Consider the following 16,257-nt stretch of genomic DNA (forward strand, 5'->3'; position numbering starts at 1 on the left):
ACACTGAAGACTGAAGTAATGATGCTGAAAATTCAGCTTTGATCACAGGAATAAATTACTTTGTGAAATATATTCAAATAGAAAACAGTTATTTTAAATTGTAATAATATTTCACAATATTACTGTTTTTACTGTATTTTTAATTAAATAAATGTAGCCTTGGTGAGCAGACGAAACTTCTTTTAAAAACATAAAAAATCTTAGTGGTTCCAAACTTTTGGACTGTACTGTATATATATATATATATATATATATGTATATATATATATATATATATATATATATATATATATATATATATATATATATGTATATATAAACTGGCAAAAGTTACACAAAAACAACAAATTATATTAAAAATGGGAAAACAATTATATATATATAATTTTTAATATCATTTTGTGTAACTTTTGCCAGTCTGATCAAATAGTGAAATCCAGAATAGATATCAAACATCATGTTTTACTTTAAAATAAGTGTGATTAGAGAAGTAAAACAGGTTGCAAACAGTGTTTTTCAACATTCTGCTGTCTATAATATTGACACTTACTGGCTTTTCATACCCTCTGAGCAACGAGAGCAAGCATAAAATCAGAAGACGCTCTTCAAATCCTCTCACAGGCTGTAGAGGTCGAGCGTCATCCTGGCATGTCGAAATGCTTATTTGGCTGCCAGTACTGTGTGAGGTATCATGGGAAGGTTTAAAAGCACCACCCTCGGGGAAACACAGGGTTAACAGTGCGACTCCTTCTCACTGACGGGGAAGTACCCGTCTTTGGTTGGGGTGCTTCGCTGGCGAAGAGTCTCGCCGTCAGCTGCAAAAATGGCCTGAGGTTTCTCCTGATCTCGTCTCATTTTGGGCAGGTCCAGCGAGGGCGTGGTGAGCTCGTGGAAACGCTGAGGATATAAAAAGTGGAGAGGTCTGAAATAACATACAACCATACTGCATAGTATGTAATTGCTGTTATATGTAGTATACATGCAACCATAGCACACTATATCCCAAAATGCAATGCAACGCACATGAGTTTTATTTCTGACGTCATGCAGGAAGATTAAGTGTCACTCACCTCTCGCAGTGAACCTTTGGCCGTGCTCATTTTATAAACGATCCACAGCGGGATGCAAACCATAGAGGAGAGCGCCAGCAGCCAGCCGAGGGCGTAACCCCACCACGGGTACACATACTCGTTATTATACTTCAGAGGAGTGTATTTGATCAGGGAGAACGCAAACGTACCCTGTCAAAACAAAACAAGATTATTAGAGCGTTTGATCTTAAAACTAAATTGAACTAAATCTTTTATTAAATGCAGCAGTAACCAGAATCTTTTGCTGTTGCATCGTGCTTCATCCACACCAGTAGATGTCAGTATAAAGCCATAGAAAACACTCTCTTGATACTTAGTGCATCTTTAAATCTATAATCTAAATCTATAATGCAATATCCTGATTTGATGCTCAAGAAACTTTTCTTGTTATTCAATATATTTTACTGTACTTATTATTATTAGACGGAGAAAAGACTCACAAAACATGTGGCAGGGGTGAAGAAGAGCCAGCAGTATTTAATGTACGGCCCAGGACGGTAACCAATCATGTCCTCGATATTGTCATAGAACCGATTAGCACCTGAGAGACAAAAAAAAGAAAGAGAATGACCAAAAATGTGACATTTCAAAACCTTGTGAGGTCCCTTTATATATACATAACATACATATATAATATAAATATATAGATTTGGCATTCTTCCTGCACCAAATGCACAGGCTTTAACAGACGTCTCACCGTAGATCCAGGCAATGCAGACGGTCTCAAAAACAGCTACAAAGAGCAAACACATGCCACTGGCTGCATAGTAGTCAAACAGCTGGAAGACATACATTCCTCCCTGAAAGACAGACAGACAGTTTATGAATCTGGCATTCATTTAGATATTCATCTAGATCGTCACATCAGTGTCACAGTACCTCTGTGAGCATAATGAGGCCCACGAGGAAGGACACGACGGCCACGGCGAGGATGAGCAGCTCTCTGCGGTTCTTCCGGCGGAAGAAAGACGGGTACATGTCCACCATGGCCGTGACCAGACTCTCCACACACACGAACTGCAGCAACAAAACACAAATGTGGCTTTTTGGTTTTTACTAGTCATTAGACACAAATTGTCATGATATGAATCAGGAATATGCATTCATACCTGACTGTCTAACCCCAAAAGGACAATCATGATGAAAAAGAAACAGGCCCACAGCGGAGAGATGGGCATCATGGACACGGCCCGCGGATACGCGATGAACGCCAAACCAGGACCTGAGAGAGAAAACACGAGCAAGATTAGCACTGAAACTTGAAAATGCTCATATTTTAATATGTTATTTGTTTGGTTGAATGTTAATATTCGTCATATGGAGCATTAAATCTGTGAAATGAGCCTGAAACATGAACCCGCTCACATCTGAGCAAAACCGATTACACAGGCCTTGACACATTAAAAGAAAAAGGTCATTTACAAACAAACCTGAATGTGTGCTCTGGACAGACAGAGATTACAGTGTGTTTGAGGGCTAAAGGGCAATTTTCTAAAAATACCCGACTGGAAAAATACTAGAGCAGCATCAGCTTATATATATATATATATATTTTATCAGTTTTCCTTTCCAACTAAATAAAGCCTGACAATGTGTCAGATTTTAATTTAAAAAAGGATAATATATATATATATAAACATTACATTACATTATATACATTTTATCTAATATTTTGATTACATTTTATTTGGTATTAAAAAAAAATATATATGTATCTTGTGGCTTATTTTGTATAGATTTTGAGTAGCCACATGACTATTTTTATTATTAAATTTCAGGTAATACATAAAAGTTTTATACAAAATATAAAACTTGCAAATCTAGTAAACTTGCCTATTTGCACTATTTAAAAAGAATAATTATGTAATTAAATCTAAACATTAATTTGTGTCTACTGTGTAGTTCTAACTATTATTACACACTTTGGATATTATATAAAATATCATTTTTGTTATATAAAATATAAAATTGCAAGTCTAGAAAACTTGCCAACTTTGCATTTTATAATTAATAAAACATTATACATAATTAACATTACATTTACTATTAGAAAATAAAATAAATAAATAAAATATGTATTTATATTTATTAAAATATTTGTTTTGAGTTTTATATGTAATATTTTAATTATATATTATATTTATTTAATTATAATTATATATTATATATTATATTTTATTTTTAATAAAAAATAATACAAATAAATTTTTAAATATTTTTTAATAAAAAAATTATATTAAAATACACACACACACACACACATATATATATATATATATATATATATATATATATATATATATATATATATATATATATATATATATATATATATATATAAAATTATTATTATTAGCATTATAATTAACATATACATATACAAATAACAGATTTTATTTAATATTTTATTATGGGTATTATACTTTTGTATTAAATTACATGAGGAATATATTTTTTATAATTTATTTATTTGTTCATTTATTTATTTTAAAATATGTTTTATATAAAAAATAAATTATTTTATTTATTTAAATTTTTATTTATTTATTTATCTTTATTCATTGATAGTATATGTATATAATGTTAACCCACCAGATTCGGCCACTTCTGAAATCGGGACGTTCTGTTCGTAAGACATGAAGCCAAGAATGGAGAAGATGGCAAAACCAGCTACAAAACTGGTTCCGCTGTTCAGGAAACACAGGGCCAATGAATCCCTAAAACAGAAATCATTGTGTGTTATGAAAAAACATCTACAAATATGAAAGCAATTTAAAGTGATCAGATTTCAAAGGGTGAAACCACATGGACCTGATGAATCGCAGCGCTACATATTTCTCAAGTTTAGGACTTTTATATTAAACGACAGCATATGACAATAGAGCTGCGCTGGGCTCAGCTGAGGACGAGCTACGACCTTCCTCCATTCGGCCCTACAGCACACTATGACCAATTCTTCTACAGAACATAATCTACTATCTATATATGTAATACAGAGATTGTATAGTTATACAAAAGTGTTATATAATATCTATAGGGTGGGGAACCGAGAATCGACTCTTATTCAGATCCTGTTGATTCCAAATGATTCTAATGAGTCAGTTCAGTTATTCAGTGAATCAATCACATAGTTTACTTGTTCATTGTCACTATAGTAAAAGATACACTTTATGCGTTTTGTCGGTGGTATCTAGTATTGATGTTCAATATATAATACAAATAGGAGCTAATAATTAATGGAGGTTTTCTGACCTGTAGCAGTTGTTGTTGTATTTGTTGTAGCTTCCGAGCGCGGTGAGGCAACCCAGACAGATGGCGTACGAGAAAAAGATCTGCGTGCCTGCGTCCATCCACACCTGAAAACACAGGAAGACATGTTATGGTTTTTAAAACAACCTCACAACTTTAATTTAATAAAAAGAGAGAAAATACATGCCCTTTTTATTTGTAAGGCATCCGTCTCTTATTCTCTTATTGTGCTCTATAGCTTTATGGATTCTTATGATTGTTTATTATTGCTTTATTTTCATTTGTTTTATTAGCTATGTTCAGCACTTTGGGTCTACTGTGTAGTTTTAAACTATTATTATTACATTTTTGGTTAACTAACACAATTAATAATTTATTGGAGTGTTATATAAATATATATTTTTATATAAAATGATATTACGGGGGAGATTGTGCTTACATGTGACGGCATTAGCAGCTTTAACTAACGTATTTGGCTTCAGGTAATAAGCTTGAATGCACAAGATGAAAGATGAGAGTGTTTGTAGGATTGTGAAACCTTTTGTTTATTAGCCTTTATAAGTCCTGAAACGGGTTTAGACATGATCAGGAAAGATGTGCTGAGGTGTTCTATTAACCTGTCAATCAAACTGTGCTTTCTGTTTTTCATAACTACGCTTATTCATGTTCCGCCACGGGCGATGTGGATGTTTTAAAGATCTTATGAAAAAAAAACGCACAACGTGACACACGTACTGTACAAGACTGGTGTGATCTCTGTCTTATAAAAACTCCTGTCGTCATTGGGCAGGTGAAAATCGTGCATCCGATCAGAACTGGTGTTTTTCCACAGGGAAAATTCCTCACACTCCCTTTAAAACCTCACATGTATCACCAGAAGTATGCTGAAAACACCACTGATGTCCAAGCGAGACGTAACCCTTTTTCACCCATGATGCTGATGCATCTTTGAGCCTTAAATCACCAATAACTTTGTTGAGCCGTTTACTTTTCTAGCTGAAGGTTTTGTGAATTTTGACTAAAAGACCAGTAAAAATGTCAAAACAGCAATGGTTCTCTTACAGCTCCAATCTTTACAGAATTAAAATGGGCTATGAATGTCGATTTTAAACAATCTGATCCATGATGGCCACGATTTGACTAACTTTATCCAGCTATTCACATAAACCCACAATATTTTGTTGAACTGGCCTTATTTTATACATCTAAGACTAAAAACAGCTACGATTATCTCTCAAATCCAACCAAACATGCCCAAAAAGAGGTTTCTAATGCTTTACAGAATTAAAATGGCTTATAAACACCACTTTAAACAATTTGACTCTCAAGTTTCTGAGCCTTAGAGCACCGATTTAACAAACTTTGTCCAACTGCTTTCATTTCTGGTTGAAGGTTTCATTAATTTTGGCTTCATTTGTACATATCTAAGTCCAAAAGATGTCAAAACAGCAAATCCTATCTTTACAGAATTATAAATCAGCTATGAATGTCGATTCATGTTGATTTTATAGAATCTGACCCATGATGCTCAAGTTTTTGGAGCCAAAGATCACCGATTTGACTAACTTTGTCTAGCTGTTCATGCAAACCCACAAGATTTTGTTGAATTTTTATACATACAAGACCAAAAATGTCAAAGATAAGCAATGATTTATGTCTCAAATCCAACCAAACATGCCTGCATTGACCAAAAAAAGTTTATTATTAGGGAATCAACCGATAATCGGTTTTACCGATATTTAAGCATTTATCGGGTATCGGTTCTGTTATATCGGATTCACAGATAAATTTGAGAATTGTGAATTCTCAAAACATCCTGTTGAAAATCCTATAACACTTTACAGATGTAAAATGGATTATGAACGCTATTTGATGTTGATTTTAAAGAATTTGAACCATGATACTCAAGTTTTAGAAGCCTAAGATCACCAATTAAGTAACTTTGCCCCACAGTTTACTTTTCTAACTGAAGATTTCATTAATTTTGGCCTCAATTGTATACATTTAAAGCCAAACGATGTCAAAACAGCCATGGGTATCTCTCAAATCCAACCCTTGCAGAATTAAAAATGGATTATGAATGTTGATTTATGCTGATGTTAAAGAATATGATCCATGAAGTTTTTGAGCCTCAGAGCACTGATTTGACTAACTTGAACTGTTTACATTTCTGGTTGAAGGTTTCATTGATTTTGGCCTCATTTGTATATCTAAGACCAAAAAAGGTCAAAACAGCAAAGGTTATCCCATAAATCCAAGCTTTACAGAATTATAAATCAGCTATGAATGTCGATTCATGTTGATTTCATAGAATGTGACCCATGATGCTCAAGTTTCAAGATCACCGATTTGACTAAATTTGTCTAGCAGTTCATGTAAACCCACAAGATTTTGTTGAATTTTTATACATCTAAGACCAAAAATGTCAAAGATAAGCAATGATTTATGTCTCAAATCCAACCAAACATGCCTGCATTGACCAAAAAGAGGTTTATTATTAGTGATCAACCGATAATCGGTTTTACAGATATTTAAGCATTTTTCCATCATAGGGTATCGTTTCTGTTATATCGGATTCACAGATAAATTTGAGAATTGTGAATTCTCAAAAAATGCAAATAATCAGAATCGGTATTGGTTATAAAAAGTAAATATCGGTTGATCTCTATTTATTCTGCTTTTTTTATTTGAGGCTGAAGTCAACATGAAATCCTGTTGAATATCCTATAACACTTTACAGATTTAAAATGGCTTATGAACGCTACTTGATGTTGATTTTAAAGAATATGATCCATGAAGTTTTTGAGCCTCAGAGCACCGATTTGACTAACTTGAACTGTTTACATTTCTGGTTGAAGGTTTCATTAATTTTGGCCTCATTTGTATATCTAAGACCAAAAAAGGTCAAAACAGCAAAGGTTATCCCATAAATCCAAGCTTTACAGAATTATAAATCAGCTATGAATGTCGATTCATGTTGATTTCATAGAATGTGACCCATGATGCTCAAGTTTCAAGATCACCGATTTGACTAAATTTGTCTAGCAGTTCATGTAAACCCACAAGATTTTGTTGAATTTTTATACATCTAAGACCAAAAATGTCAAAGATAAGCAATGATTTATGTCTCAAATCCAACCAAACATGCCTGCATTGACCAAAAAGAGGTTTATTATTAGTGATCAACCGATAATCGGTTTTACAGATATTTAAGCATTTTTCCATCATAGGGTATCGTTTCTGTTATATCGGATTCACAGATAAATTTGAGAATTGTGAATTCTCAAAAAATGCAAATAATCAGAATCGGTATTGGTTATAAAAAGTAAATATCGGTTGATCTCTATTTATTCTGCTTTTTTTATTTGAGGCTGAAGTCAACATGAAATCCTGTTGAATATCCTATAACACTTTACAGATTTAAAATGGCTTATGAACGCTACTTGATGTTGATTTTAAAGAATATGATCCATGAAGTTTTTGAGCCTCAGAGCACCGATTTGACTAACTTGAACTGTTTACATTTCTGGTTGAAGGTTTCATTAATTTTGGCCTCATTTGTATATCTAAGACCAAAAAAGGTCAAAACAGCAAAGGTTATCCCATAAATCCAATCTTTACAGAATTATAAATCAGCTATGAATGTCGATTCATGTTGATTTCATAGAATGTGACCCATGATGCTCAAGTTTCAAGATCACCGATTTGACTAAATTTGTCTAGCCGTTCATGCAAACCCACAAGATTTTGTTGAATCTTCATACAACTAAGACCAAAAATGTGAACGATAAGCAATGATTTATGTCTCAAATCCAACCAAACATGCCTGCATTGACCAAAAAGAGGTTTATTATTAGTGATCAACCGATAATCGGTTTTACCGATATTTAAGCATTTATCGGGTATCGGTTCTGTTATATCATATTCACAGATAAATTTGAGAATTGTGAATTCTCAAAACATGGAAATAATCAGAATCGGTATCGGTTATAAAAAGTTAATATCAGTTGATCTCTATTTATTCTGCTTTTTTTTTTTAGGCTGAAGTCAACATGAAATCCTGTTGTATATCCTATAACGCTTTACAGATTTAAAATGGCTTATGAACGCTACTTAATGTTGATTTTAAAGAATATGATCCATGATACTCAAGTTTTAGAACCCTTAGATCACCAAATAAGTAACTTTGCCCCACAGTTTACTTTTCTAGCTGAAGATTTCATTGTATACATTTAAAGCCGAAAGATGTCAAAACAGCCATGGGTATCTCTCCCTTGCAGAATTAAAATGGATTATGAATGTCGATTCATGCTGATTTTAAAGTATACAATCCATAATGCTCACCTTAGATCACCGATTTGACCAACTTTGTCCAACAATTTATCTTTCTAGCTGAAGGTTTTTATACATTATGCTCGTTTTTACACATCTAAGAAGAAAAATGTCTCTCAAATCAAAATGAAATCTTGTTGAATATCCTATAACACTGTACAGAATTAAAACTTTTGGGTCGTAAACCCATACATTTTGTTTAATTGACCTCATTTTTACGCTTCTAGGTTGAAATGACCTCAACACAACCAATGCTATCTCTCAAACCCAACCAAAAATGCTCGTCGCTATACATAGATTTTCCAAAAGATGTTTTAAGCTTGAGGAATGCTGGGATACATCTGGGTGGCCGTGTCGTGGCCTGTTCGGGGTGGGTTAAGGGGGCTGCCTGTGACGCAGATGAAAAGTCAGATCAAAGGTCAAATGCACAGATGGACCCAATCAAAGAAGGACAGAAAACAACGTTCCCCTGCTGGGCGTCTTGCTCCGGGCCACGATTAAGCACCTGGGTAGACAAATCACGTGACCTTTCGACTCGAGACACTGTGTGTTTAGGAGAAAACAATTCGCTTGTGCTCCAGAGGAATTACAAAACACACTCCTGGACTCAATATTCACGTTGAACATTCAAAAGACCAAAAAAGTTTGGTCTGAACGAGGACAAACCGTTCCTTTAGTCATGACAAGTAGAATTTCCATGTCGGAATTGTAGTACTGTAGATGAAAAGCTGGGATACCTGCGGGTCTGCTAACCTTCCCAGGTCGGGATAGAGGTAGAACTGAATCCCACGGGACGCTCCTGGCAGCGTGACCCCTCTGATCAGTAAAATCAACAGCATCACATACGGGAAGGTCGCTGTGAAGTACACCACCTGTTGTGTGACAGGAAAACATGATGCTGCATTGTTATCATCACTGATACAGGCTGATGTGGAATGATGTGGATACTACTAAATGCACATTTTTAATTTTGTTAACAAAAAAGGTATATTATTAAACCGACAGGTCTTATCTCACGTACCTTGCCGGTGGATTTGACGCCTTTCCAGATGCAGAAATAACACAGAACCCAGGCCAACAACAGACAGAGGACCAGATCCCAGTGCAGCGTTCCCATATCCTCGATCCCAGAGGAGATCCGTAAAACTCTCCGTCTGCAGAGAGACGGACAAATTAGCCGCATTCTCCTTCAAATCACGCTTACTTGGTTAGAAACTTGGAATAGTTAGCCTGCTAGAAAGCAGGTTTGTTGATTTTCCAATAAAGCTTGCTTCAAAGAATGGACAATTCAGGTTTGATTTCCAAAGCAAATATCCAAGCAAAACAGATAAATCGCTTAAAGTCATCTGAAGTATTTTGAGATCTGAACGGTAAAAAACAGTCCCATCTAACGGAATGTTCTCAGAACGTTCTAGCAAGGTTCTCTCAAAGTTACAATCTAACGTTCTTCCAGGAACATCAATAGAACGTTCGTTCTGGTCTTTATTAAAGGGTTAGTTCACCCAAAAATGAAATTTCTGTCATTAATTATTCTCCCTCATGTCGTTCCACACCCGATATTTTTGATGAAATCCGATGGCTCAGTGAGGCCTTCATTGATAGCAAGATAATGGACACTTTCAATGCCCAGAAAGCTACTAAAGACATATTTAAAACAGTCATGTGACTACAGTGGTTCAACCTTAATATTATAAAGCGACGAGAATACTTTTTGTCTGACAAAAATAACAAAATAGTGACTTTATTCAATAATATCTAGTGATGGACGATTTCAAAACACTGCTTCATGAAGCTTTATGAATCTTTTGTTTCGAATCAGTGGTTCGGAGCACAAAAGTCATGTGATTTCAGTAAACGAGGCTTCATTACGTCATAAGGGTTTCGAAACGTTTCGAAATTTCAATAGTTCACGTGACTTTGGTAGTTTGATTCACGCTCTGAACCACTGATTCAAAACAAAAGATTCAAAGCTTCATGAAGCAGTGTTTTGAAACACTAGATATTGCTGAATAAAGTCGTTATTTTGTTTAAAGTATTCACGTCGCTTCATAACATTAAGGTTGAACCACTGTGGTCACATGAACTGTTTTAAATATGTCTTTAGTAACTTTCTGGGCATCTGAAAGTGTTAATTATCTTGCTATCAATGAAGGCCTCACTGAGCCATCGGATTTCATCAAAAATATCTTAATTTGTGCTCTAAAGATGAACGAAGGTCTTACGGGTGTGGAACTAGTAATTAATGACAAAATTTTATTTTTTTCAAAACGTGAGCACAAAAACCATTTATACACCATTCATGGAACATTTTTTGAATGTTACAAGTTTTAGAATGTTCAAAGAATGTAACATTCCAATCATGTTTGCAAACTGATAAAACGGAATGTTCGAGTAAGAAAGAAGATGCTTGTGAAACTCACTCCCAGAACTCGATCACGGGAGATGTTGCGTTTTCAGGGTGACTTTGGATAATGGAATCATTTCGTCTTTGGAATTCCATGCAGGAATCTGTGGAAAAAAACGACAGGAAGCTCTGGGTTATTTGAGCTATAATACTGATCGTGAGCACATACAGCTACAGATTTCTGGACTGCATTCATGTTCACCTGTGTTCCAGGTGTTGTTGCAGGACGACCACGGCAGGTTCCAGGAGAAGGAGTAGGACAGGTAAAATATTCCCCAGGCCAAAACTATGATATAGTAGAAGTTCAGCAGAGCCACAATCACCTGAGTGGCGTATCCGATGCCTAGAGTTGACAGAGACAGATCCCACAGTTTGTGAATGACATCATGTTCCCAAGGGTCTAAATGATGTCACTATTTTCTGAATATTTATATTTTAAATTAATTATTTTCTATCGGAATCAGTGTTTTAATAGCGTTCTAAAACTACTCAAAACTTTTTCTGTAATTGAAATAAAGCTGAAATAAAATACAATACAAATATTAAATGAAAAAACGTAGAAAATAATGAAAATTAGAAATGTCGCCTTGGCAATTAACAGAAATAAAATAAGTTTAGTTGCTTAAATTAAAACAGAAATAAAAATAAATTAAAGATAAATACAAATATTTAAATAATTACATCAATAATATAAATAAATATATAAAGTAAAAAAGTAAATTATTAATAATATAAAAAATAATATAACAGTATATAAATAATGCTGATAATGCATTGTAATAAAACAACACTGAAACTAAATATAATATAACGTTATTTTACAAATTCATAAAATGAATAATAATTTAACAGATGATGTTTTCTACTAAAATTATAATTATTTTATAGTTTATCTAAAACAAATTGGTGTAGAATTTACTTTGAATCTATTTTCACTCAGAAATTGCTAGTAATGTTTCCAAATAATTATGAAAAACAGCAAGTAACAAACTGAATTAAACAAAATTAAAAAAAAATCTTGTAAAATGTCCTCCAGTAATCTTTGATTTATTTACAACTCAATCATTTTTAGTGTTTCTAACAGTAAAAAAGATTTGTGTTTTTGTGCATCATAGCAAACTAAATTGTCATGACATATTGTTTTGGTTTCCAACTTCTCAAGATCAAACATCTTGTTCAGGCGAGAAGTGACGCTTCACCTTCAAACAGCGGGCTGATCTTCCTCCAGCATGTGACTCCTCCCTCGCTGGTGAACTGACCCAGAGAGATCTCCAGGAAAAACACGGGGATCCCGCAGGTGAAGAGGAAGATCAGGTAGGGAATGAAAAAAGCACCTGGAGGAGGATAACGACATAAATCATGAGGAGAATCTGAAACTCTAAAGGAGAAACGTGTGAGATTACTGGACTCTTTTTCTCAGGAGAAACATCTGAGAAGCTGAAGACTTCAGCGAATGTTCGACATGTTTCCAAAGGCCCAAACGTCTCTGTATGGACACACGCTATGAGCTGATCAAACAACAGCTGTGACCTTTCACCTTCTGAACTGGTAACGCTTTCATCAGGCCAACTGTTGGATCAATAGGTCAGTTTCACAAACACCTGGCAAACGCTAAACGCATTCGGGATCTATACTGAGTCTGTCGATCCTGAACAAATCCTCGACTTTTCTGCCCAGTCGGATCCTCTAAACCGGGGTCCGGAGACACCCATGGGGCCGCAGGGGAGTGCTGGGGTCTCCGTGGAAAAGTTTAGAGAAAAACAGTGCAGAAAAATATAACGATAAATAAATAATACATTTACAAATAAATAAATCAATAAATTTGATTACAATAAAAATAAATAAATAAAGATTAAAATAAATACAATTGTATTTAAATAAATAGATTGATTAAAATAACTAAATGAAAAAGCATTAAAATAAATGAATAAAATTAAAAATGCTGATTTTTAACAACAATAAAAATCTAATCAAATTAGCTAAATAAATACATTTACAAATAAATACATCAATAAATTTAATTTAAATAAAACATGGATTAAAAATAAATAAATAAATAAAGATGAAAATAAATGCAATTTTTAAAAAATAAATAAATAATAAATAATTAATTAAATCTGATTTAAATTAATAAATTGATTAAAATAAATAAAAGAAAAAATATTAAAATAAATGAATAAAATTTAATAAAAAAAATTAAATTTTGTTTCAATAAATAAATAAATCTAATTTGAAAAAATTAATAAAATAAATAAATAAAGATTCAAATACATAAAAATATATTTTTTATATTTAAATAAATTGATTACAATAAATAAATGAAAACATATAAAAATAAATGAATAAAATTAATTTAAATTAATACATTTTATTGAAATAAATAAATTGTATTATAAATGTAATAAAAAATACATTTGATTTTGTTTTAAATAAATAATACATCAGGACAATAGTGAGTAGAAAAAATGCAATAAGGTAAGAACAGAAAAATAAGATCAAAATAAATAAATAGTAAATAAATTTGATTAAAATAATAAATATATAAATAAATAACACATCCAACAGCACACATATATATATATATATATATATATATATATATATATATATATATATATTTATAATAGGGTATTAATCGGATCTTTATTTATGAAAATATATCAATAGTAGAATGTGGATCCCTCACACACTGATGATCATATTTGGGGTCCGTGACATCTAAAAGATCGAGAACCCCTTCTCTACATTAAATCCCATCCTGCTCTGGATCTAAACGAGCTGAAAGTGTCCAGACACGTCCCACATTCCCTCTTCTCTTTCCCCGAGGCTTGTTAACTAGCAGCGAGTTAATGAGTCAGGAATTCTCATGGCTTCTGATTTCTCTCCAGACTGAAGAGTACACAAGATTCCCATCAGCACTAGCACTGGACTGATGTTGACTCTCTGTTTACCTGCTAAACCTCTGTGGTGTGAGTCATAAGAGCTGGCGGTGGGACGTCAACCACACGGACTGCTGGGACTTTAACTGATCACATCTGTTTGGACACGTACCATGTGCCATGATAATATGTTGTTTTTGTTTAGACATAAACTATGGTAATACCACATTTTTGGACATGTACCATGGTTATGCCTTACTTTTTTAGACACGCACCACTGTAATACCCTGTTTTTGACGTGTACCATGGTAAATAGCATGTTTTTCTGGACATGTACCATGGTAATAACATTTTTTTTCACGTGTACCATGTTTAATAGCATGTTTTTTGGACAGATATACCAATTCATATACAATGACATTTATATGGAATTCCAATGTACTTCCTAAAATACCATGGTAGTACTTTTTGATGCAATTTTGTAAGTGATGTGCTCACCATGGTGATATCATGTATTTCAGATATTTACCATGGTAATACTATGTTTTATGGAGATGTACCCAGGTATTATGTGTTTTTTTTGGACATGGCATCCTAGTAATACCATGTTTTTGCACATGGACCATAATAATATTTTGTTTTTGTTAGTTTTGTAGAAATATACAATGGTAATACCATATTTTTTGGACATGTACCATAATAAAACCATGTTTTTTGAACATGTACAGTGAAAATAACATGTTTTTTGGATATGTAACATACTAATACTGTTTTTTGGACATATATTATGTATTCTAAACATGTACTCTAGTAATATGATTTTTTTTTTGGGACAAGTACCATGATAATACCATGATTTTAGGACTACTATAGTACTATAGCGACATTTTTTTAATATGTGCATTTTTAATATATTTTTGGACATGTATCATGTTTTTTCTGGATATGTACCATGGTATTAGCACATTTTTGGTCATGTACCATGGTAATGTAATGTTTCTGGACACATGCCATGATAATACCTTGCTTTTTTAGACATGTACCAGGGTAATAACCTGTTTTTTGACATTTAAATAGCATGTTTTTGGACATGTATCATGTTCCAGTAATACCAATTCATTTATATAAATACTCCAATGTACTTTCTAGTAATGGTGGTTTACTGTAAGTGATGTCTTTGGTGATATCATGTATTTCAGATATTTACCATGGTAATACTATGTTTTAAGGAGATGCACCATGGTATTACGAGGCATTTTGTACATGGTATCTTAGTAATACCATGTTTTTGGACATGTACCCTGATAATACCTTATTTTTTTGGACATGTACCCTGGTAAAACCATGTTTTTTGAACATGTACTATGTAAATAATATGTTTTTCTGAATATTTACCATGGTCATACCCTGTATTGACATGTACTATGGTAAATAGCATGCTTCTAGACATGTATCATGTTTTTTCTGGACGTGTACCATGGTGATATATAGTAAAACCATGTTTTTGCACATGTACAAGAGTATATACCATGGTCCCGCCACAGTAACAACCTCTACATCTCCTCACCTCCACCGTTCTTGTAGCAGAGATACGGGAAGCGCCACACGTTTCCCAGTCCGATGATTTCTCCGGCCACCGACAGGACAAACTCCAGCTTGTTGCTCCACTGTCCCCGGTCCGTCAACTTCACCTCTGTGTGCGGGACGATCTCCAGCGGCCGGTTCAGCCCGTTAGACGGGTCCATCTTGGTCGTGATCTCTTTCTCTCCTGTTGAAAAATAAAAGCGTATTTAGAAGAAACTGTCAATCAAATATGTTAATTTAATGCAGTTAACTACAAAAACCAATGCATTTAATGAATCATTTGTAGTTATTTTGATTAATGAATGGTGCAGTTAATTCAAATGAACAGTTCTAATCAAAAGACAGCAGTGTTTTCATTCATGGTAAAAGATCCAAAGGTTTTATTTCGTAAAACATGAACACACCCTTTCAGACCAGATCCTTTCATAAACCAGTCTGGGCACAAAAGCCAATACAAGCCTGTGTAAATGCGGTGGATTCACTCAATTCCATACATACTATTGCATGTTTTGTCATGATGTTTGTAACCGAAGCCACAAAACAACTGATCTATTATGACTTATTATGAACAGTCGACAAATACAGCATGGGGAAAAACATAAAGACCCTTCACTAAACTTAAAATAAATGTAGGCTAAAAACACCCAAAACATATTAGTTACACCATGGGAATATGTGTTTAAAAAAAAACAACTTTGAAAACCTTGGCAGCTGCATA

General features: G+C 33.5%; 1 protein-coding gene across 1 annotated transcript; it reads right to left on the reverse strand.

Annotated features, from left to right (window-relative positions):
• Positions 1 to 732: 732 nt before the first annotated feature.
• On the reverse strand, positions 733 to 15,966 carry slc6a13 (solute carrier family 6 member 13). The gene is made up of 15 exons (XM_067380627.1): positions 15,954 to 15,966; positions 15,523 to 15,723; positions 12,276 to 12,410; positions 11,279 to 11,419; positions 11,093 to 11,180; positions 9,694 to 9,826; positions 9,410 to 9,544; positions 4,344 to 4,447; positions 3,684 to 3,808; positions 2,201 to 2,313; positions 1,971 to 2,108; positions 1,789 to 1,891; positions 1,532 to 1,632; positions 1,071 to 1,241; positions 733 to 897 (listed from the first exon to the last, which is right to left on the reverse strand). Exons 1-15 carry the CDS (start codon positions 15,964 to 15,966, stop codon positions 733 to 735), a joined length of 1,866 nt encoding a protein of 621 aa, XP_067236728.1.
• Positions 15,967 to 16,257: the final 291 nt, after the last annotated feature.

Source organism: Chanodichthys erythropterus, chromosome 24 (assembly GCF_024489055.1).
Source record: "Chanodichthys erythropterus isolate Z2021 chromosome 24, ASM2448905v1, whole genome shotgun sequence".
NCBI lineage: Eukaryota > Metazoa > Chordata > Actinopteri > Cypriniformes > Xenocyprididae > Chanodichthys > Chanodichthys erythropterus.